The 23,813-nt window shown below is 44.4% G+C and overlaps 1 protein-coding gene across 2 annotated transcripts in view; it reads left to right on the top strand.

The window, feature by feature from the left end:
* Positions 1-11,822, top strand: part of LOC118678267 (tubulin-specific chaperone cofactor E-like protein) — a 199,848-nt gene extending 188,026 nt beyond the window's left edge. Inside the window, exons 20-23 of one of the 2 annotated variants that reach the window (XM_036353716.1) lie at positions 2,322-2,484; positions 3,740-3,827; positions 10,504-10,620; positions 11,146-11,822. In XM_036353716.1, the coding sequence (XP_036209609.1) occupies positions 2,322-2,484; positions 3,740-3,827; positions 10,504-10,620; positions 11,146-11,246 (469 nt within the window). In that variant the 3' untranslated portion in view covers positions 11,247-11,822. The remainder of the gene's footprint in view (positions 1-2,321; positions 2,485-3,739; positions 3,828-10,503; positions 10,621-11,145) is intronic. The other variant, XM_036353715.1, reaches the window with a different exon arrangement.
* The last annotated feature ends 11,991 nt before the right edge of the window (positions 11,823-23,813 follow it).

Below are 23,813 nucleotides of genomic sequence, written 5' to 3'. Positions count from 1 at the left end.
CTCTGAAGGTCGCTGTGGCACTGAGCATTTTTTAAAGGGAGGTAACAGACTTGACCCCAAGAGGGGGAGTGGGCAAGTGAGTGTGTTCCTGAACCTCGGCTTCCCCAGGGTCTCCATGAAGGCCTTGGACTTGAACTGTGACTGGGCATACAGGGATTCTGCCACGTGGGAGAATTTCAGTTCAGGAGTCCCCTGACCTTGGTTAGCGGTGTGTGTGGTCTCCAGCGAACTTGCATGAAGCGTGACGCTCAGGGCTGAGTGAATGAGCAGCAAAATGGGCTCAAGAATCCTGAGGAGTCCTTGTTCCTTCCAGCTGGTGGAGCGCAGGGAGGGCGCCAGCGTCCATCAGTGATTCGGAAAGTAGCCTAGGGACATGCAAGTCACTCCCCCTCCTCTCCGGGTGCCGAGGCGGGGGGCTTTCTCCTTGGGGGGGACAGAGAATTCTAGAGCTTGACTGCTCACACGCAGGCAGCACACAAACAGCCCAGCTCTGCTCCCCTGGGCCCCTTCCTTCTGTTCCATGTTCTTCTGAGACCAAAACCTAAGTGCTCTCTCGTAGCTGGGGGTCTGGTTAAGCGGGAGGGGCTTGCATATCAGGGCTATGACTATTTTAGAATCTTTGAGCCAACTTAGATTATTCACATAGTAACAGTGACAAGAAACAGTCTAGCAAGTTTTTCTTTCAGCTCATTTAAGAAACTACTGCCTTGAAGCCTGAGCACAAAACTGAATAGGTATAGGGATGGTGAAGGACTGTTTTCGTTTATAATTCTACTGAGTTAGTTAATTCTGGGTGCTGGGGGAAGGCAACTAAGGAAAGAGTCCCCCTTGTATCTTTATCATGTAAAGAACCTCTTAGCTCCAATGAGCCGCCCTGGGCCACACAGCACAATGCATCACTTCAATTCCTGCGTCCAGCGCAGACTCGCATGCCCCATGTGTGAGGGGGGCACCCTGGGGAGCATGGCTTGATTCTTGCACTCCAGGGGCTCAGCAGTGCTACTGGCCCACCAGGAGCAGCCCCTTGTTCCTGCCTGGCCGCTGGGGGAGGGAACACTTACACAGGAGGGAGGCCTACGCTGGTGCGGGAGGAAGAGCGGGAGCTGAGCGGGATGAACGGCAGAGACTTCCAGGTGGGGAGACATGACGTGAGAAGACCCGGGGCATGAGATTGAACATTTGGGGAACTCTAAGTCCTGGAGGCAAGATCTGCGGGCCTGAGGGCTGTCAGTGCCACGGAGGGGAGAAGAGGCTGCCTGCCTCTGAGCAGTGCTCCCGCGCATCCCTGACGGCTTTATCTCAGCTGCTGTCTCCGTGTGGGAAGAACTCCCAACAGGGTTGAATCAGGGGCTCCTCCCAAAATGGATGGTGATGAACATACAGAAGTAACCATGAGTTTGTTAGCCTGATAGCATAGCCCACAGTAGCATGAGGGAGCAGCATAAGAAGCTGAAACGTAGGGAAACTGAGTTCCATCCCCACAGTCATTCTGTTTTTAGATGCAGTTAGGGTCCTAATTGGAGGTGCTATTTGATGTTTTTAAAACAAACGATGTAAATATGAGGACGTAGTCATACATGCCAAACCCACACAATCCAGAGGTCACTTTCACATGCAAAGGCATTTTTACCATTTACAATGGTTTTATATGAAACCCTATATAATAAAAGGGTAACATGCAAATAGACTGAACAGCAGAACAACTGAACAACCAATCAAAGTGTAATGTGCTAATGATATGCTAAGGCTGCTCAACCGCTCACTATGATGTGCACTGACCACCAGGGGGCAGACAGTCAACTGGTCAACCAGTTGCTATGATGTGCACTGACCACCAGGGGACAGATGCTCTGACTGGTAGGTTAGCTTGCTGCTGGGGTCCAGCCAATCAGGATTGAGCAAGATGGTCCAGATATGCCCTTGAACCCTCCTGCGGTCCCTACCTGGCCCAATTGTGCACCGGTGGGGTCCCTCAGCCTGGCCTGTGCCCTCTCGCAATCTGGGACTCCTTGGGGGATGTCAGGGAGCTGGTTTCAGCCCAATCCCGCAGACCACTCCCCTTGGGAGGGTGCCAGACACAGGGCTCTTGGCTAGCGAGTGCTCCTGTGGCAGTTTGAGCCTCTCCTGATCAGGACTGATTGGGTGGGAGCCCACAGCAGGCACAGTGGGGCCAGGATGAGTGGGAGCAGCAGGTGGCATTGGACTGCAGGTTTTGGCCCGATCCCTGCAGGCCACCCAGAGGGACCCCACCCATGCACGAATTTGTGCATCAGGCCTCTAGTATGAAAATAAGAAGCAAAGGTATTATTTTTTCTGAATAGGTGTCAGAACATTAAAGACAACACCATTGGCATCGAGGAGAATGGGGTCTCCCTCACCTGCCGCTTTCACGTCACAGTCTTCAAGTTCATCGGGGATTACGATGAAGTCCATCTTCATTGCGCAGTGTCACTCTGCGATTCGGAGAAGTACTCCTGCAAAATAGTGAGTGAATCTCGCTGCCCCATCTCCCAACATGGGTCACACGTGCCAGGGTCTATGTGACTCCTCAGGGTCCTTCAGGTCTCATGGCCCCTGGAAGTCCTCGGGGGCTTGCAAGCGGCAGTCGTCTCTGGGGAGACAGTGAGAGAGAGGACACAGCGGAACAGTGCCACTGACCCCTCTGTCTCCGCAGTGTCCACTGTCCAGTGTGACACCAGGTTAGGGTCTCCCAAACCCGGCACTGCTGACATTTGGACCAAATCATTCTTTGGGTGGAGACTGTTCTGTGCATCGTCAGATATTTATCAGCTTCCCTGACCTCTACCCCCTAGATGCCTGTAGCTCCTCCAGCTCAAACACCCCAGAACGTCTCCTAACATTGCCAGTTGTCCCCTGGGGGCAAAGGCGGCCTATTTAAGAACACCTACATCAGAGTCTCAAGGAGCCAGGTCACCCGAATCTGAGGTGGACACTGGGGCCAACCTCCACTCCACTGAGAAGCAAGCTCCTGGTTCAAGACACACTTTAGCCAGCTGTTCTTCGCTTATAGTTTTTAAATATATTTTTATTGATCTCAGAGAGGAAGGGAGACAGAGAGAGAGAGAGAAATATCAATGATGAAAATTATTGATCGGCTGCCTCCTGCATGCCTTCTACTGGGGATCAAGCCCGCAACCCGGGAATCGAACTGTGACCTCCTGGTGCATAGGACAGTGCTCAACCACTGAGCCACACCTGCCAGGCCATCTAGGTGTCCCTTAGCCAGGGATTGCCCTGCAGCTCATCCAGAGCCATGCCGGGCCTGAGGGTGTGGAAGGGCGGGGGGGATGAGGTGACAAGCCGATCCTCTCTTCCACGCCAGGTGTACCTCCCATCATGTATGGCTAATGTCACTGTGATCTTATTGCACTGGTCCCTAACCTTTAACACTCCAGCTTTCTGCTTACCCCATATTTACAAAATTGAGATGTGAATTATAGTCAGAGCTTCTTCCACATGCTGCTGCATAATTAGTGTCTGATGAGATACAGCACTCCTCGTTCCCAGGAATGCATCTAATTCTAGTGCGGCGAATACATTGAAGTCTCTTCAACAGAGAGCCTCGAGTCTGGGGGCTCTGGGATCGAGAAGGCATTGGGCGCGTTAATCTGAACAGTGATGGTGCTCGGGGCAACCACTGCCTCGGGAGGTGGAAACATGGTGGAAAAGAGATACCAGCCTGATCGTGTAAAATTTCCCCTGTTATTCTGTCTTTCAGAATTGCCCACAAAATTCCAGGATTGCCACAGAATATACCAAAGAACCTAAAGAACAGATCATTTCAGTGGGACCCATTAGGAGAAAAAGTATGTATGTTTCCTAAAACACACTATAAATCATGAAAACAAGGGGAGGGGAAGGCCTGAGGCAACTCTTGTCTGCGCGTCACCCGTAATGTGAATCTAATGAATGAGGAGCTGAACATAGTGCCCGCTTCATGATGATACCCTTTTCTTGACTATTAAAAATTCACAATCACACTGGGCTGTTCCTTTTCCTCCCCTCCCTTTTAAGCAGGGGTGGGGAACATCTGGCCTGTGGGCCTTCAAATCATTTGGTCTGGCCCTGCCAATGCATTATGGGTCAGTTAATTAAATGTTTGACCAAATATAACAGGCTGAATTTTAAGTTGATAATTTTATATGGGATTCAAAAATGCCAACAGAATAAGTGGGAGGTACACTGACACTCTCCCAGGAACAAACTGGAAATACAACTAAAGTTATAGAAAAACCAGCCTGAAAAATCAGCTGAAGACTAGCTGGAAAGAACCCTGATAACTAAGGACGGAAAGAGGAGACCACATGGAGTCTAGTAGGAAGGGCAGAGGCTCAAAAGGGCTGGCTAGACTCCTTCAGACACCAGCTAAAGTTCCAGAGGGATAGCTCAGCGGTGGGGGTTCCCACTGAGAACTCTGGGGTCTAAACCCCCAGCTGGGCACCCCAGCCCAGAGCCTCAGAAATGAGAGCTGTGTCCACAGAACATCAGGCTGTGAAAAGCAGCAGCATTGCCGACTGCCTGAGAGAGACGGCTGAAAATACAGGCACCCTCTTAAAGAGCCAATGCACAAAATTGCATGTGCAGACACTCACGTTGGGCTCCAGCAGAGGTAGAGCAAAGTAGACTAACGCTGAGTGAGGAGAGTCTAGGGTTGGGGGGCCTGGGGTTGGAGTTTCCTGTGCTGAGTCATTCTTGCACCCTGTGAAGGACATCTTTCTCTGGTGGGCCTTTGCTATCTAGGCGGTTTTGGCCTGGGGAAACGGCAATTCCCCACCCTGCTGGAAGACCTCTCACCCACTCCGTGGTCAATAGCCTGATACTAATCAAGACTGGACTGCAAGCAGAGGCAGATCTCTAGAAGCTTTGAGTCTTTGCCTAATCTCCTTCTTGGCCCAGGGCTAGGAAAAGCACATCTTGGTCATTTCCAAAGGCACCCAGCCCCAGCAGAGGGAGCCACAAGCTGTGGATTGGTGATAGCTCCAAACAGGGTACTCAGGACCAGTCACAAATAGTGTCTGACGTTGTCCTGCACTAGATATTGGGAGTAGAAGCAGATCTATCTAATACATAGACACAAATCCAAACAGGCAGCCAAAATGGGGAGATAAAAAATCAAGCCCCAAGTGAAGAAACCGGAGAATTCTCTGGAAAAAGAGCTAAATGGAATGGAGAGAAGAAATTTATCAGATATAGAGTTCAGAATAATTATGGCAAGGAAACTCAACAGCATGAGAAATGATATAATAACTATGAAAAAAGATCAGTTGGGAATAAAGATTGACATAGAACTAATAAAGAACAAATTGGAAGGAATATACAACAGATTAAGGGAAGCCAAGGATAAGTCAGTGAATTAGAAGACAAGATAGAAAAAAATCACTCAATCAGAGAAGCAAACAAACAAACAAAACAATTAAAATACATGAGCAAAGCTTAAGGGAGCTGTGGGACGACATGAAACATAACAATATTTGCATCATGGGAGTGCCAGCAGGGGAAGAAATGAGCAAGGCATAGAGAACATGTTTGAAGAAATAATGGCAAAAAACTTCCCTAACTTGGTAAAGGGAAATGTCACAAAAGTTCAGGAGGCACAGAGAGTCCCATGCAAGAAGGCAAACAGTCCCACACCCAGACACATCATAATTAAAATGCCAAAAACTAAAGACAAAGAGTGACTCTTAAAGGCAGCAAGAGAAAAGCAATTTGTTACCTACAAAGGAGCGCCCATAAGGATGTCAGCTAATTCCTCATCAGAAATTCTACAGGCCAGAGGGAATGGCATGAAGTATTCAAGGTAATGAAAAGCAAGGATCTGAAACCAAGATTACTATATCCAGCAAGGTTATCATTCAAAATAGACAGTGAAATAAAGAGCTTCCCAGACCATTAAAAAAAAAAAAGGCTAAAGGAGTTATCACCACCAAATTAGCAATGCAATAAATGCTAAAAGGACTTCTGTAATGGGAAAGAGAGAGAGAGAGAGAGAGAGAGAGAGATAGGCATAAAAAATTAAAATGGCTATAAGTAAGTACCTATCAATAATAACCTTAAATGTAAATGGATTGAATGCTTTAATCAAAAGACACAGAGTAGCTGAATGTATGTAAAAATATGACCCAATTATATGCTGTCTACAAGAGACTCATCTCAGAACAAAAGACACACAGGATGGAAGGGATGGAAAAAAAATTTCCATGGAAATGGAAACAAAATAAAAGGTGGGATAGCAATACTCATATATGATAAAATAGACTTCAAAATGAAGGCCATCACAAGAGACAAAATAAAGTCACTACATAATACTAAAGGGATCAATCCAACAAGAGGATAGAACCCTAGTAAACATATATCCACCCAATAGAGGAGCACCTAAATATATTTTTTAAAAATCTAGAGAACTTTAAAAAAGAGATCAACAGCAATACAGTCATTGTAAGGGACTATAGCACCCTGCTGACTTCACTGGATAGATCTTCCTGACAAAAAAATTAACAAGGAAACAGAATCTAAATGATATACTAGATCAGGTAGATTTAATTGGCATTTATAGAACATTACACCCCAAAGCTTCAGAATATACATTCTCAAATGCACATGGATCACTCTCAAAGATAGACCACATGTTAGGACACAAAACAAGTCTCTACAAGTTCAAGAAGATTAAAATCATATCAAACATCTTCTCAGACCACAGTGGAATGAAATTAGAAATCAACTACAGTAAAAACACTTAAAAACATTCAAACATATGGAGGCTAAATAGCATGTTATTAAACAATGAATGGGTTAGCAACGAGATCAAGAGAGAAAGAAAAAACTTCCTGGAAACAAATGAAAATAAACACACAGCAACCAAAAATCTCTGGGAAACAGCAAAAGCAGTCCTGAGAAGGAAGTTCATAGCACTGCAGGCCTACCTCAAAAAATAAGAAAAATTAATAATAAACTATTTAACTCTACAGCTTAAAGAATTAGATAGAGAACAACAAGAAAAACCCAGAGTAAGTAGAAGAAACAAAATAATAAAGATTAGAGCAGAAATAAATAACATAGAGACTAAAAAAAATACAAAAATATCAATGAAACCAAGAGCTGGCTTTTTCAAAAGATAAACAAGATTGGTGGACATTAGCCAGACTCATCAAGAAACAAAGAGAGAGGACCCAAATAAATAAAATCAGAAACAAAAGAGTGAAGTAATAACCAACACCACAGAAATACAAATTGTAAGAAAATACTATTTACAGCTATATGCCAACAAGCTGGACAATGTGGATGAAATGGTCAAATTCCTAGAAAAATACAATATCCCAAAACTAAATCAGGAAGAATCAGAAAACCTGAAAAGGCCCATAACAACTGATTACATTGAAGCAATAAAAAAAATAAAAATACTTAAAAAAATTTTTTAAAGCCCTGGTCCAGATGGCTTCACAGGGGAGTTTTACAAAAAATTCAAATGAGAACTAACACCTATATTCATCAAACTACTCCAAAACATCCAAAAGGAAGGAACACTTCTAACCTCTTTTTATGAGGCCAGCATCATCCTGAATTTTAGACCAGATAAAGACACGACAAAGAAAGAGAATTATAGGCTAATATCCCTGATGAACATAGATGCTAAACTCCTCAACAAAATATTAGCAAATTGAATCCAAAAGTATATTAAAATGATCATACACCATGACCAAGTGGGATTAGTTCCAGGGATATAAGGCTGGTACTGTATTCACAAAACAATAAACATGATTCATCAAATACACAAATTGAAAGACAGAAATCACATGATCATATCAACTGACACAGAAAAAGAATTTGACAAAATCCAACACCCATTTTTGATAAAAACTCTCAGCAGAGTAGGAATAGAGGGAGCATATCTCAACATGAGAAAGGCCATATATGACAAACCTAGAGCCAACATCTACTCAATGGGCCAAACTGAAACCATCTCTCCTAAGAACAGGAGCAAGACAAGGATGTCCACTTTCACCGCTCTCTGCCCGATCTCCTTCTTGGCCCATTTTGTATTACTGGAATTGAAGGGGTTTTTTTAGAGAAGCCAGTCCAGGAAAAGGTGCAGCTGGGGCTCCAGGAGCAGGCCAGTGTCCAGAGCTTCCTTTCCACGTTACTGTCAGAGTGGTTCAGCACCCCAGCTAATTAAAGTCTATTGGTCCACATGTGGAGGCCCATATGGCCATAAGCCACGTGGGTAATGGGGAGCGCATCTCCTGCCATCAACCCAAAAGTCTAGCACACCAAGAAAGAGACCGCTTTCACCACTCTTATTCAACACAGCACTGGAAGTCCTAGCCACAGTGATCAAACAGGAAGAAATAAAAAGCATCCAAATGGGAAAGGAGGAAGTAAAACTCTCATTATTTGCAGATCACATGATATTGTAAATAGACAACTCTAAGACTCCAACAAACAATTACTAGATTTAATAAATGAATTCGGCGATGTAGCAGGATACAAAATTAACATCCAGATATCGATGGCATTTTTATACACCAATAATGAATTCTCATAAAGAGAAACTAAACAAACAATCCCATTTAACATTGCAACAAAAAAATTAAGATACTTAGGAATAAAGTATCTTAAAGTATCCTTTAATAAAGGAGATAAGAGACTTGTACTTGGAAAACTACAGGATGTTGAAAAAAGAGCTAGAGGAAGATATAAACAAGTGGAAGAATATACCATGTTTATGGATTGGTAGAATTAACATCATTAAAATGTCTGTATTACCCAAAGCAACCTACGGATTCAGTGCAATCCCTATTAAAATACCAACGGCATATTAAAAAGATCTAAAACAAACATGACAAAAATTTATATGGAACTAAAAAAGACCCCACGTAGCCACAGCAATCTTGAGAAAGAAGAACAAAGTTGGAAGAATCACAGGAAGAATCACAATACCAGATATCAAGTTATACTCAAAACAGCCTGCTAATAGCACAAGAACAGGCATATAGTTTGATGGAACAGAACAGAGACCCCAGAAATCGACCCAAGTTTATGCTCAGTTAATATTTGACAAAGTAGATAAGTGCATATAATGGAGTCAAGATAATCTCTTCAATAAATGGTGTTGGGAAAATTAAACAGGTACATGCAAAAAAAAATGAATAAACTCAAGATGGATAATAGACTTAAATGTAAGTCATAAAACCATAAAAATCCTAGAAGAAACTATAGGCAACAAAATCTCAGACATCTCTCATAGCAATATGTTTATGGATACATCTCCTCGGGCAAAGGAAACTAAGGAGAAAAAAAATGAGACTACATCAAAATATGGTTAAAAAAAACAAAAAGCTTTTGCACGGAAAAGAAACCATCAACAAAATGACAAGAGAGCCCACGCGTGGGAGAACATGTTTGGCAATGATACATCTGATAAAGAAATGACATCCAAAATGCATAAGGAACGCATACAGCTTAGCAAAAAGAAGACAAACAATCCAACTAAAAAGAGGGTAAGGACCTGAATCGACTCTTTTCCAAAGTGGAGATTTAAAAAAAGGCCGGCGATGTATGAAAAAGTGCTCAAAGTCACTAATCATCGGAGAGATGCAAATTAAAATGACAATGAGGTATTACCTCACACCTGTCAGAATGGCTATCGTCAACAAATTAACAACAACAAGTCTTGGCGAGGATGTGGAGAAAAGGGAACGCTAGTATACTGCTGACTGATGCAGCCACTATAGAAAACAGTATGGAATTTCCTCAAAAAAATTAAAAATGGAACTGCCATTTGACCCAGTGATCCCACTTCTAGGAATATATCCTAAGAAACCTGAAACACCAATCAGAAAGAATAATACGCACCCCTATGTTCATAGCAGCACAATTTACAATAGCTAAGATCTGGAAACAGCCCAAGTGCCCATCAGTAGACGAGTGTATAAAAAAGCTATGGTACATTTATACCATGGAATACTATGCAGCAGTAAAAAAAGAATCTTTTACCCTTTGAGACAGCATGGAGAGACCTGGAGAGTATCATGCTAAGTGAAATAAGCCAGTCAGAGAAAGACAAGTATCACATGATCTCACTCATACGTGGAATCTAATGAACAAAATAGATCTAGAGACATAGACACATGGAACAGACTGTGGAGTCTCAGAGGGAAGGCGGGGAGGGTGGGTGGGTGGGAAGAGATCAACCCAAGAACTTGTATGCATCTATGCATAACTATGAACACAGATAAATTGGGTGGTGAAGGCCTAGGGCAGGGGACGAAGGCTGACTAGAAGAAGTCAATGGGGGAATAAAGAGGAATATGTAATACTTTCAACCATAAAGATTTTTTTTTAATTGTATGGCCTGATAATGATGTTATAAATATCCAGCTGGCCCTTGGCAGGAAAAAGGTCCCCACCCCTGCTCCAGCTGTGCCCTGACAGGTGAGCTGAAGAGGTAACTGTCTGCCATGAACTTGACTAACTGCTCTCTTTCAGGGCTGGACTGGTGTGAGGACAACGGAGGGTGTGAGCAGATCTGCACCAGCCGGGTGGAGGGGCCCCTGTGCAGCTGTGTGACGGGCACCCTGCAAGAGGACGGCAAGAGCTGCCGAGGTAGACACCCTGATTCTGGGCTTCAGCTGGGGCGCAGGAACTTCCTCCCACTGAGAGGAGCACGTCATGACAGGCCAAGCAGCCAGCAACAGGCCTATAAAAATTCAGACATCAAGAAGGAAATATCTGAAGAACTCCTAAGAAATTTTAGCACCCTTTTGGTTATTTTTTTTTTAAACCTTTGGGTCCCTGCTCTTTTACTAAAAGATGATGATTTTTAAAATCATTTAAAAAGTAATTATTTTTAAAAATAGTATTGGCTTTAAATCTGGCTGCCAAGTCCACTGGCTGTGGTTGGGAGTAGAATGTTTGATTCAATAAATGCCACTTCCTACAGTGGCCTTAGCTCAGGGTCCTCCGGTGCCACTGAGGCCAGCAGGCACCTCTGCAGATTGGGTTAATTCTACTTCTTCGTGGTCACATGGACAAAGTGGGTTCTTGGCAATTAGTTGGGAACTGCAAAGATCTCTGATCCTTACCAAACAGGATTTTTATAGGGCTCACAATGTGCCTTTCTCTTCGCAGCCTCTAATTCTTCCACTGAGCGTCAAGTCTGGACACTGCTTCTCGTCATGACCCAGATTTCATTGTGGCATTTTGTGTATAAATCAGTCACGACCTCATAATTAACTCAAGGTTGCTATATGAAGTACTGTAATTTACGTTTTCCAATTCCCTGTAGAATAAAAGGTGTGTGCCCTTAACTCAAAACCTATTTCAAAGTGTCCAGAATCTCAACAGGATGCCACCTGCCTCAAATGATCAGAGATCTGGAGATGAGTGAAATTGCAAACTCCTCTTTCAAAGTGCACAATGGGGCTTCCAAAGCCAGTTGTGGAAAGCATATATCTTGGTAAAAATTTTCAAACAGTTGTCACTAGAAACTGATTCACTCAAATAATCAATAGAGGACAAAATTCTGGTTTGAAACGTCTGACTGGAATCTGAACAGAGAATCTGTCCAACCCGCGCTGTTTCCGGATCATAGGTTTTACGAAGAGGGAACAATGTGGAGAAGCAACGACTGGGGGACTGACTCTCTCTGAAGACTCTTCCTCAGTTTGCAAGTGTCTGATCTCTGACCTGCGTGTTGCTTCCTTTCTGTATGACGAGCTCCTTCCCTACCCTCGTGTCCTCCAACCTCGCCATGAGCCTGGTCACTGGTATGTTGTTTGCAGACCTTGGGAGCCCTACCCACTCCATTCCCTCAGACCCAATTCCTTCTCTTTTTATAAATCAACCAAATAATTTTTTAATGTGTTTTATGCTTAAATAAACTTTGTGTTCAGTATTCTCGTTACTTGGTGGCTGAAATCATTCTTACCGGTGTTGAGCCTGCTCACTAAATAGCAAGCTGTGATTTTAAAAGGAGTCAGAAGCAGCAGCCATGGCCAGGTCTGCGTGGCCCGAGCATCACTGCCTTTGTGCACCTGCCTGTGGCACTCACACAGCACTGCGGGCTGTAAGGAATCGCGCAGAAGGAGGCAGGCGGCAGCCTCTTTGTAAGTAGTACAAGGTAAACCCACTCCAGGCTTAGTTTGAAGTTGTTTTGGATTTAAGCTAATGGTAATTTTGATTTTTCCTGGAAGTCTGGAAAAAGCTGAGCAGAAATCCTGAGCATCCTTAAGAGTGGATGTGGATACCGGTCCTGTCTCTCGCACATAGAGGCGCATGGCCCATCCCTGGCGAAAGCAGTGGGATGCGGACTGAGTCTGCACCAGCTGCCTTGTATTTTATTAAGAAACAGTATGAAGGTTCCTCGAAAAAATAAAAATAGAGTTGAGGAGGAAGCAAGATGGTGGCATAGGTACACACCTGTAATTGCTGCCTTACACAACCACATCAAAACTACAACTAAACGACAAATGGATATCATCCAGAACCATGGGAAGGCTGGCTGAGTGGAAGTTCTACAACTAGAAGGAAAGAGAAAAGTGCTTTGAGACTGGTAGGAGGTGTGAAGGTGAGGAAGTGTGGAGGTACAGAGGCGTGCACAGAAATGGGCTGGCAACTGGGTGCATTGTTGTCTTTTTCAATCGGGAGGGAGATACAAGCTCCCGATTGCTCTGAACTCAAGTTCTGGGGGGCAAGACTCTGGGGATCCAGACTCATACAGGGAGAAACTGGACTGTCTAGCATCGGCTGTAACCTGAGGGCAACTTTCTCGCAGAGGTGCTTGCAGCGATCATTATTCCTGCACAGGGCCGCCGGACACAGAGACCCAGGGATCTCTCTGAGGCAGGGCTGACTGGCAGCCATTGCAGTTTGCTCCACCCTGATGATTCCCTGAGACCCCAATTTATAACCCCACCCAAGCTGTGAGCAGAGGCTTTTGCATAGGAATGGCCTGTTCCTATGCTATCTAAAACCTAACTGCTGCTGGGTCAAAGAGCGCCAAAGCTTCCAAAGAAGGCCTAAGGCTCGACAGCAGCTTGCATTGCTTCACAGCTGGGCCTCTTCTGGGCACTTCCAAACCCCAAACAAAGAGGAGGAATCTGAAGATATCTCTGTAGCTCCTGCTGGGTGGCATCAGGCAGTGGCTGACTTTGCACCTCCTTGGATATCCAAGAGCCAGTGTACCCTGTGGTACCACACCAGATTACAACTCTTCACATCCATAGGCGACACTCAAGGGGGAGACTCGGTGAGCTCCCAAAGCCCCACTGAAGCAAGTCCTGCCCCATAAGGGTGTCTCCAGCATAGCAGTTCTCCTATTGTAGACACAGCTGGTCCTCACAGCCAATTGGCCTGGTGGTCAATTCTTCCAAGTGATACCAACAGCAGTCAAGGTTTAACTACAACAAGACTGTGCACAAAGCCCACAAAGGGGTGCACCAAGAGTGGCACCTCAGGTAATTAGGGAGGCAGAGCCACTGGGTCCTATAGGACACCTATCACACAAAGCCACTCTATCAACACAGGGAAGCAGCCAAAATGCGGAGACAAAGAAACATGTCACAAATGAAAGAAATGGAAAAAGCAAACTACTGGATAGAGAGTTCAAAACCATGGTTATAAGGTTACTCAAGAATCTTCTAGAAACCTCTGAGAAATTTAGTGAGACCCTCGAGGATATGAAAAAGGACCAATTAGAAATCAAGCATACACTACCTGAAATAAAGAATAATATACAGAGATCCAACAGCAGACTAGAGGATTCCAAGAATCAACTCAAAGATACGAAATATGAAGAAGCAAACAACACCCAACTGGAAAAGAAAAAAGAATCCAAAAATAAGAAGATAGTGTAAGGAGCCTCTGGGACAACTTCAAGTGTACCAACATCAGAATTATAGGGGTGCCAGAAGAAGAGAGAGAGCAAGATATTGAAAACCTATTTGAAGAAATAATGACAGAAAACTTCCCCTACCTGGTGAAAGAAATAGACTTACAAGTCCAGGAAGTGCAGAGAACCCCAAACAAAAGGAATCCAAAGAGGACCACACCAATACACATCATAATTAAAATGCCAAGAGCAAAAGACAAAGAGAGAATCTTAAAAGCAGCAAGAAAAAAACATTTAGTTACCTACAAGGGAGTGACCATACGACTGTCAGCTGATTTCTCAGCAGAAACTATGCAGGCCAGAAGGGAGTGGCAAGAAATATTCAAAGTGATGAATAGCAAAGACCTACAACCAAGATTACTCTACCCAGCAAAGCTATCGTTTAGAATTGAAGGTCAGATAAAGAGCTTCACAAACAAGAAAAAGCTAAAGGAGTTCATCACCACCAAATCAGTATTATATGAAATGCTGAAGGGTATTCTTTAAGAAGAGAAAGAAGAAGAAAAGGGTAAAGATAAAAATTATGAACAACAAAGTGACAACAAATACATATCTATCAACAAGTGAATCTAAAAAGCAAGTGATAAAAAATCTCATGAACAGAATAAACTGGTGAGTATAATAGAATCAGGGGCACAGAAAGGAAGAAAGGAAGTGGACTGACAATTCTCAGGGGGAAGGGGGTGTAGAGGGTGTGGGAAGAGACTGGACAATAATCATACACCTGTGGACAAGGACAGTGACGGGGGAGAGGTAAAGAGCGTGGGATGGGGTGGGAACTGGGTGGAGGGGAGCTATGGGGGGAAAAAGAGGAACAACTGTAATAATCTGAACAATAAAGATTTATTTTAAAAATAAATAAATAAATAAATAAATAAATAAATAAATAAATAAAAATAGAGTTACCATATGACCCAGCAATCCATCTTCTGCATTTCGACCAGAAAAACTTGAAATCATTCATTTGAAAAGACTGATTCCCCCCTATGTTCACTGCAGCGTTCTTTCTGTGTCGAAGACATGGAAACAACCCAGGCGCCCTTGGACAGAGTGCTGGATAAAGAAGGGACAGTGCATCCACCTATGGATGCTCTCAGCCATGGGAGAGATGAAATACTGCACTTGCGACAACATGGATGGACCTTGAGAACATCATGCTAAGTGAAATATGCCAGTCAGAAAAAGCTAAAAACTACATGATTTCACTCAATGTGGGATGTAAAACCGAAGCTGATAGACACAGACAGACAACAGGATGGTGGTGCCAGACGGCGGAGGGTGGGGAGATAGTGACAGGAAAGGGAGGCAAATACATGATGACGGAAGATGACGGACTGGGTGGGGGGGCACACCTGCCATATGCAGAGCATGAATGAAAGAACTGTACGCTTGGAACCTAAATAGCCTTATTAACCAATGTCACCCCAATAAATGTAATTACATACATAGATAAATAAAGCTGCAATGAACATCTGAGTGCAGATATTTGTTTTGAGTTAGTGTTTTCATTTCCTTTGGAAAAATACCCAGAAGTGGAATTGCTGGGTCAGATGGTAACTCTATTTTTAATTTCCGAGGAACCTACATACTGGCTTTCACAGTGGCTATTCCCAGTTACATTCCCACCAGCAGTGCACACGTGCTTCCTTTCTCCATAGTCTGAAAAACACTAGGTCTTTCTTGAGACTTAATTAACATTTACAAAACATTTCACCCCAAAGCTGCAGAATATACATTCTCCTCAAGTGCACATGGGTCATTCTCAAAGATAGACCACATGTTAAGACACAAAACAACTCTCTACAAGTTCAAGAAGATTGAAATCATATCAAGCATCTTCTCAGATAATAATGGCATGAAATTAGAAATCAACTACAGTAAAACACTCAAAAACATTCAAACAGATGGAGGCTAAATAGCATGTTATTAAACAATGAATGGGTTACCAATGAGATCAAGACAGAAATAAAAAAAAACTTAATCAGAAATTAATTGAAATGAACACATAACCCAAAATCTCTGGCACACAGTAAAAGCAGTCCTGAGAGGGAAATTCATAGCATTACAGGCATACCTCAAAAAACAAGAAAAATCAACAATAACCCACATAACCTTACAACTTAAAGAATTAGACAAAGACAACAAGAAAATCCCAGAGGAAGTAGAAGGAAGGAAATAGTAAAGATCATATTGGAAATAAATGACATAGAGACTAAAAGAAAACAATACAAAAGATCAATGAAACCAAGAATTGGTTCTTTGAAAAGATAAACAAGATTGATGAACCTTTAGCCAGACTCATCAAGAAACAAAGACCCAAATAAATAAAGTCAGAAATGCTAGAGGTGAAGTAACAACTGACACCACAGAAATACAAAGCATTGTGAAAAAAAGGGGGGGGGAGGGAGGGCACCTGGGCGAAACGGACAACTCCTGGAAACATACAATCTTCCAAAGTTCACTCAGGAGGAATCAGAAAACCTGAATAGACCAACAACAACTGATGAAATTGAAGCAATAAAAAATAAAAATAAAAACCTCCCAGCAAACAAGAGCCCTGATCCAGATGGCTTCACAGGGGGTTTTACCAAACAGTCAGAGCACTGAACCTGTCCTGCCCACACTATCCCGCAGAGCCAAGACGCTTCATTGTGTTCTGGTGCTGCCCCAGCACACGACTTTGGGGTTCATCTTGGCAAGGGAGGCAGTGTAGGGAGCCACGCCCCACAAGAGACACATCACTTCTGTTCCCGTTTCATTGGTCAGAGCAAGTCACATCGCTGTCACTAACTTTTAGAGAAAGGACAAGTGTGACCTCCCCTGCGTCTGGGAGGGAGGATAGCTGGACATCTACAGGCCAGCTCCACGCTGTCTCTGAGTAAGTGAATCCTCTGTGTTAGGGAGGAATGCATCGCTAGCGCTAGAAACAAGGAGCCCCCTTCGCTGACGACCTGCAAGGCAGAGCCAGGGGGTGATCCTCATTCCTCTATTAGCTCTCGGCCTAAAACAAATTGTTCAGTGTGTCACAAAAACCTTAACTTTGCTCTCTCTAAAATGAGAACATCACGCTTCTTTTAAAACATTCTTGTGTTTTAAAATGACACTATACAAATGTAAACCACATGACAGTTCATATTTACGTTACCCCAGAACACTTAAAAAATGTGGCCTCACCTCAAGGAAGGGAGGGAGAGCATATGCTTAGAAAAAGTTATAAAGGATGTTGCTGTGGAATCTCATTAACTTGGTGTTTGTCTGACAGCAAAAGAAGCAACACCTTGTATTTCTGACGATTGGGAATTCTATAATTATTTTCTTAAATTATTTTTGGAAGGAGGAATGTGCTCTACTCAAAATCCCAAAGGCAGAACTTGAGATCACCAACTGTTTCACATTGTCTAACATCCTAGCTGTTTGACAACTGAAGTAGAATAAAAAAACTTTCAACTAAAGGAATTAATTATCAAAGATGATGCTCATGCAGGCTTGGGCTGATAACGACTCTTTCTCACTAATTCAGAATTGTTTAGGCATCGCCCATCCCGAACACCCGCCTCTCTCCTGGAACCTATTTCCACACCTGGTTTCACTGCAATTTGGTCCTGGTCAGAACAGGATGGCGTTGTTAGGGCTTATGCACTGCTATCTGCAGTACCACCCAGTGAAAAGGAAACTCTAACAGCACCCTCTAGTGTCCTTTTTTATTTTTGCATGGAATCCAAAGGAATATTAAACCACACCAATCAAAATAGGATTTCTCTCTCCTGCTGGTGTGGTTGGGTGTCATCCCACACACTGAAAGGCTGCTGGCTTGATACTCGGTCAGAGCACACACCCGGTTACGGGCTCAATCCCACGCTGATGTTCTCTCTCCCTTCCTCTCTCTAAAATTAAATTTTAAAATCCTTTTAAAAATATTATTTCTCCCCCTCCTTGAAAGCTTAGATGCAGAACATTACCAGAATATAGCTTTAGAGAACACACAAATGCCAAGGACATTTTCTGGAGAACAGTGTGGGGTTTTTACACACACAGTAAGCATCTTTCCAGGAAAATACCAGCTCTTGGCATCCTTTGCAAATTGTGTCCTTAACACTTATTTTTCTAACGTGTTGGGAAAAAAATTAAGAAACTCTTTGAAATGTTAAGAAATAATCTGATTTTAAAAACCCAGGAAATATTCTTTTTTCCCCAGCAGAATGTGATCTGCTTCTGTATGCATTAAATCTCCCCAGCAATAACTCTGGTCTAACAGGAAGCTCTGTTTGTGATGATTTAATTTTTTTGCTGAAATAAACTCTCATATAAGACAACATCTGCATGACTTTAGGGACATATCTCGGAGTCTATAGATAAAAAATAAAGCACAGAAGACGCACGGCTCCATGAAGAACTTGGCAAATTTGTTTGCTAAGGAAACAAATGTGCCCTGCTGTGTGCTTCTGTTTGCGTGGCCTCTGAGTCAGCTACTGTTTAATTTGCTGGCATAAAATAGTGAGTTGAAAGAATCATTGCAGAAGGGGCGAGTCCCTTCTCAGAGTCATTTCAGGACCTCCTATGGGTTTCTAAGTTTCCTTTGCAGAGCAAGTGCCCACTCATCCCCTCCCTGTGTCATTAGTCTTTGGTGACTTGGTGGATCAATCCAGCTCATGTGAACCATTCAGAAATAGTGTAAAAGGGAGCCCTAAGGAGTTAACCCTAAAGACTAGAGTTTAAGTCACAGTTATTGTGCACTTGTCTGTGATAGGGGCTTTTCATCTATTATTTCTCTTAGTCCCCCTTAAGAATCCTATAAAATAGTTATTTCCTTCTTTTGTAGATGAAGAAACAATGACCTAAAAAAGTTAAGTAACTTGTCCAAAATCATTTGATTTGATTTCACAGAGTATTTTATAGAGTTGAAAGAATCATTGCAAAAGATCCTGCAAACAAGCTGCCAAGAACAGTCTGCTCCATGTTGCCCAGCCCCATGTGTGTGAGGACACAGGCTGATCAAATACTCTGTTGTCATTGGAGTGTTAGCATATGGACTATCAAATTCTAAAACAATTTTATGTTTTTATACTACAATTAATTTCACTGACATTCCATTGGAAATGGAGCAGTTTTGCTCATAGCATCATAAATCAGGACACAGATGTTAGCCAGATGCTCACTTTGAATCCAGTTTCACCACTTGCTAGCCAGATGCAATTACCTGCAATTTACTCACCAATTACCTGATTGGCTGCCTTGTACCAGGTCCACAGCGGTAAATAAAAACAGATATAGTTCCTGCCCTTATAGTATGTACAGGTAGGCGGGGCATAGCAACAGTAAGCAGGTAAACAAACAGGTGCACTTCCCAATGGAGGAAAGTCTGATGAAGGAAACATATAGGTATCATGAAAAAAAGGAAGGGAGCACACATTTAAAACAAGGTCAAGCAGGCCTTCTGAGATGGCACATTTCAGCTGACATTGAGGGAAAAGAGGAACCAAGCTTCAGGAGAGGCACTTCAGACAGCGTCCAGAGCAAGGGCAAAACTCTAAGACTTGAGAGTGGTGTGTTGGCGGGATGAGAAAGAGCACGTGTGGGAGGCATTTTCTAGGCTGGCATGAGCGAGGGCTAGAGAGGTAGGCAGGGCCTTACAGCCATGAGAAGGCATCTGTGTTTTATTTCAATGGTAACAGTAAACCACTACAAGATTGTCTGTAGGAGAGTGGTATTATCCAATTTATTTTTTTAAAATACTTTATATTTTAGAGCAGTTTTATGTTCACAGCAAAATCGATCAAAAGTTACAGTTTCCACATACCCTTTGCCCACACACAAGCACAACTTCCCCCACTGTTGACACCCACACGAGGGAGTACATTTGTTACAATCAATACACCTACATTGACATCATCACCCTGAGTCCACAGTTCATAGTAGAGTCCACTCCTGGTGCTGTACATTCTATGGGTTTTGAAAAATGTATGAAGATTTGTATCCCTTTATAGTCTCACCCAGAATAGTTTTATTGCCCTAAAAATCCTCTGTACCCTGCCTATTTATAGTTTTAATTTTTATTTAAAAAATAAATATGGAGAATGGATTTGTAGAGAGAAAGAGAGGAAGCAGGAAGAACAAGTGACAATTGTATTAGCCAGAGTTGGCCAGAGCCCTGGGACAGAAGACATGAGAAGAAATTAATGGCTTTGAGCTGTATTTTGGAGGAAGAAGCTATAGAACTGAGTGATAGACACTGAATTTGAAGATAAAGAAAAGATAGGAATTTTAAAAGATTCTGATTTGTACAACTGGATGGATGATGATGTCAGTTACTGAGCAGGAAAAGTTTAGTGAGGAAACTTCAGGGGAAAAGTTTAGTGAGGAAACTTCAGGGGAAAAAAACAAGTGTTCAGTTTTGACATATTGAGCATGAGGTGTCTGTAAGTGATCCAAATAAGGTGTCATGTAGGCAGTAAGACACATGACAGCAGCTCATCAGACTAGTCTGGTGTGGTGATAAGCCACATATAGGAACCATATCAATTCAGAAGGCCTTTTAAACTTTTTTTAAAATAATTTTTATTTCTTGAAGTATTGCAAAGAGTATTACATATGTCTCCTTTTTTACCCCCTTGACATTCCCCCGGCCCCTACCCCCTACTGCAGCCATGGGCAAACTACGGCCCGCGGGCCGGATCTGGCCCGTTCAAAATAAATAAAACTAAAAAAAAAAAAAAAAGACTGTAGCCTTTTATGTAATGATGTTTACTTTGAATTTATATTAGTTCACACAAACACTCCATCCATGCTTTTGTTCCGGCCCTCCGGTCCAGTTGAAGAACCCATTGTGGCCCTCGAGTCAAAAAGTTTGCCCACCCCTGCCCTAGTGTCTTGTGTCCATTGGTTATTCTTATATGCATGCATATAAGTCCTTCGGTTGATCTCTTAATGCCCCCCCCAAACCCTCCCTAGGCTTCCCACTGTAGTTTGACAGTCTGTTCAATGCTGCTCTGCCTCTGCATCTACCCCTGTTCATCAGTCTATACTGGTCCCCATTATCTGTCCCAACCTCACTGGAGCCATCCCAACCTCACCGGGGCCATTCGGCCTCACCGGGGCTGTTTCAACCTCACCGGGTCATCCTGTCCTCACCGGGGCCCTCTCGGCATCACTGGGGCTATTTCAACCTCACCGGGCCTGTCCCGACCTCACCAGGCCGTCTCGGCCTCACTGGGGCCGTCTCAACCTCCCCGGGGCCATTCCGACTTCACCGGGGCCATCCCAACCTCACCAGGGCCATCCCGACCTCACTGGGGCCGTCCCAGCCTCACTGGGGAAACACGAAGTTTGGCACCCTGTCCCCTGCCGGGCGGCTCCCCACCAGACAAAATCTCCAGGCGTTCCCGGTGGCTGAACATCCAACACGCCTGCTCGGACTCCGCCCTCCACCAAGTGCACAGACTGCCCGTCTGCCATCCCCCAGCGTCCCATGCAAGACTGGAACCGGTGGGTGTGCTTGTGCACCCGCTGGTACAGCGGTTCCACATCGCCGGCCCAGCCGGGCCGGCCCTGGCCTGTCCCGAACCCGACTCCGCCCCCCGAGTGCGTCCCTCCTGGATGCGAGGAGCCAAAATCTGCAGCCTGCTGGGTTGGGCTCTGTACTTGGTGCCTCTGCACATCCTACTCAGTCTCAATGCTCTTCTTTCTTTCCTTCCAGTTGTAGAGCCTCCACTGGCCAGCTTTCCCATGGTTCCGTATGATAGCTCTTTGTCCTATAGTTGGTAGTTTCGATGTTGTTGTGGGAGGCAGCACGCACAGGTCTCTTCCTTACGCTGCCATCTTGGTTCTCCTGGGTCTGCTTCTTGAGTGTGTCTCCCATGGGTGCGAGGAGTTGAAGTCTGCAGTTTGTTGGGTTAGGCTGCAAAGGCGCAGGTGGGTCTTTTTGTGCACCTGGCACAGCTTGGATGGGGATGTAAATTTATTAGGGCTGGGTCTCAGGGAGTCGCCAGGGCGGAGCAAATAGCAATGACAGCGTCACCACGGACCCTCGACTCTGGGACACCGGGACTTCGCGTCCCCCAGTGCCGGCGAGCAGCCGCATGTCAGAGCCTCCCTCGCTTTCCGACCGCTGCAAGACTGTGCCACCTCTCCCTGTGGGGTCTGGGGCCTCAGAGACTCGCCCCAAGCAAGCCCAGAGGATTTGAGGGTTCGTAATCGCTTCCGATTGAAAAAAAACCGCGCATCCAGTTGCAGCCCGCCGGGCGTGTGACTGTGTACCTCTGTTTTTGGCGCCTGTGTAGCTCCTACTCAGTCTCACTGCGCTTCTTTCTATCCTTCCAGTGTAGAACTCCCACTGGGCCAACTTCCCCATGGTTCTGAATGGTCGCCTTTTAAACTTAAGACAGGATTTAGAGAGAGAATAGAAGGGGCCTCAATCTTAAAAGCCTTAAAAATCTAAAAGATCAAAGTTTAGAGGTTAGAAAGAGAGTGGGAAATTGCTAACAGAAACCAAGGAACAGCCAGAAAATTCAAGAACAAGTGTGACTGATACTGAGGAAGGAGTATTGAAGCAGGATGGAGCAGTCAACCATGTTCAGTGCAGGAAGCTCTTGGCAAGTTATTTAACACTAGAGGCCCAGTGCACAAGATTTGTGCACAGGTGGGATCCCTAGGCCTGGCCAGCAATCAGGGCCAATCGGGGCCAGGCTGATCAGGGCCAGGCCAATCAGGGCTCAAAGGCCCCAGCGGGGTCAGGAGAGGAGACCACGGTGGCCGAGCCGGGTGCAGAAGGAACAGACACCAGATGCTGATGCCACGCCGCACCACCACGTGTTCCCCGCTGCCCTGCTCCTCCCTTCCTCACCGCTGGGCCAAGGGTTAGAACAAGGGGAGGGACTGCGGGATGTAGGCCACCAGCCCTGAGGAGGGAGCTGGCCCTCCATCCCCCTGGGAAAGGGTCCATGTCCACTGCTGCCACCCACCCCTGGTCCCCCATCCCAGCCTGGGGCCCGGCCCCAATCACAGGATCAGGGCCTGCAGGCTGGCAGGGAGGAACCATGGGAGATTGGCCGGCTGGGGAAGGTTGGCTGTAGGAATGCAATGACCACCAGGGAGCAGCTCCTGCATTGAGTATCTTCCCCCTGGCGGTCAGTGTGCGTCATAGTGACCGGTCGTTCAAGTCGTTCCAGTCGCTTAGTCATATATATATATATATATATATATATATATACACACACACTAGAGGCCCTATGCACAAAGATTTGTGCAAGAATGGGCTTTCCTTCCCCTGGCTGCCAGCACTGCCTTCGCTCCAGCCCAGAGCCGCCTTTCCGCCTTCTCATCCTGCCCAGAGGCCTGGAGCAGCTGGGGCGGTGCAGAATGCCTGTGTCATCACCATGGCAACGACACAAGTGTCCTGCCCCCTGCTGCTTGGCACCTGCGCATGCAAATTAACCCATCATCTTTGTTGGGTTAATTTGCATACTCACTCCTGATTGGCTGGTGGGTGTTGTGATGGTACAGTCCATTTGCATCTTTCTCTTTTATTAGTGTAGATGGATTTCTGAGAACCTATATAATCTATAAAGCACGGATAATGCTACTTATTCTTATGGTTGTTCAGCATATTAAATGAAAAGACAAATATATCACTTAATGCAGGACTGTATTATAATACATGTGCAGTAGTTTTTTATCTTTGTTATCCCAACGCCATCAATTATTGCTCATTGCAGATGTGTGGAAGAGAATCTAGTAGAGAATTGTGTTTATAGGAATGCCAATTCAACTGCCTTTTATTATCGCTCTTTCCTTACTGGATTATAAATTACTAAAAGGTGTAAGGATAAACTTCTTCTTGTGTAAAAGAAGAAATGGCCCAGCTAGTGTGGCTCAGTTGGTTAAGCATCAAACCATGCACTAAGAGGTCAGT

The sequence above is a fragment of the Myotis myotis genome, unplaced genomic scaffold, assembly GCF_014108235.1.
Source record: "Myotis myotis isolate mMyoMyo1 unplaced genomic scaffold, mMyoMyo1.p scaffold_m19_p_20, whole genome shotgun sequence".
NCBI lineage: Eukaryota > Metazoa > Chordata > Mammalia > Chiroptera > Vespertilionidae > Myotis > Myotis myotis.
The sequence above is the reverse complement of the archived record's forward strand: the minus strand, read 5'-3'. Positions and strand labels throughout refer to the sequence as shown.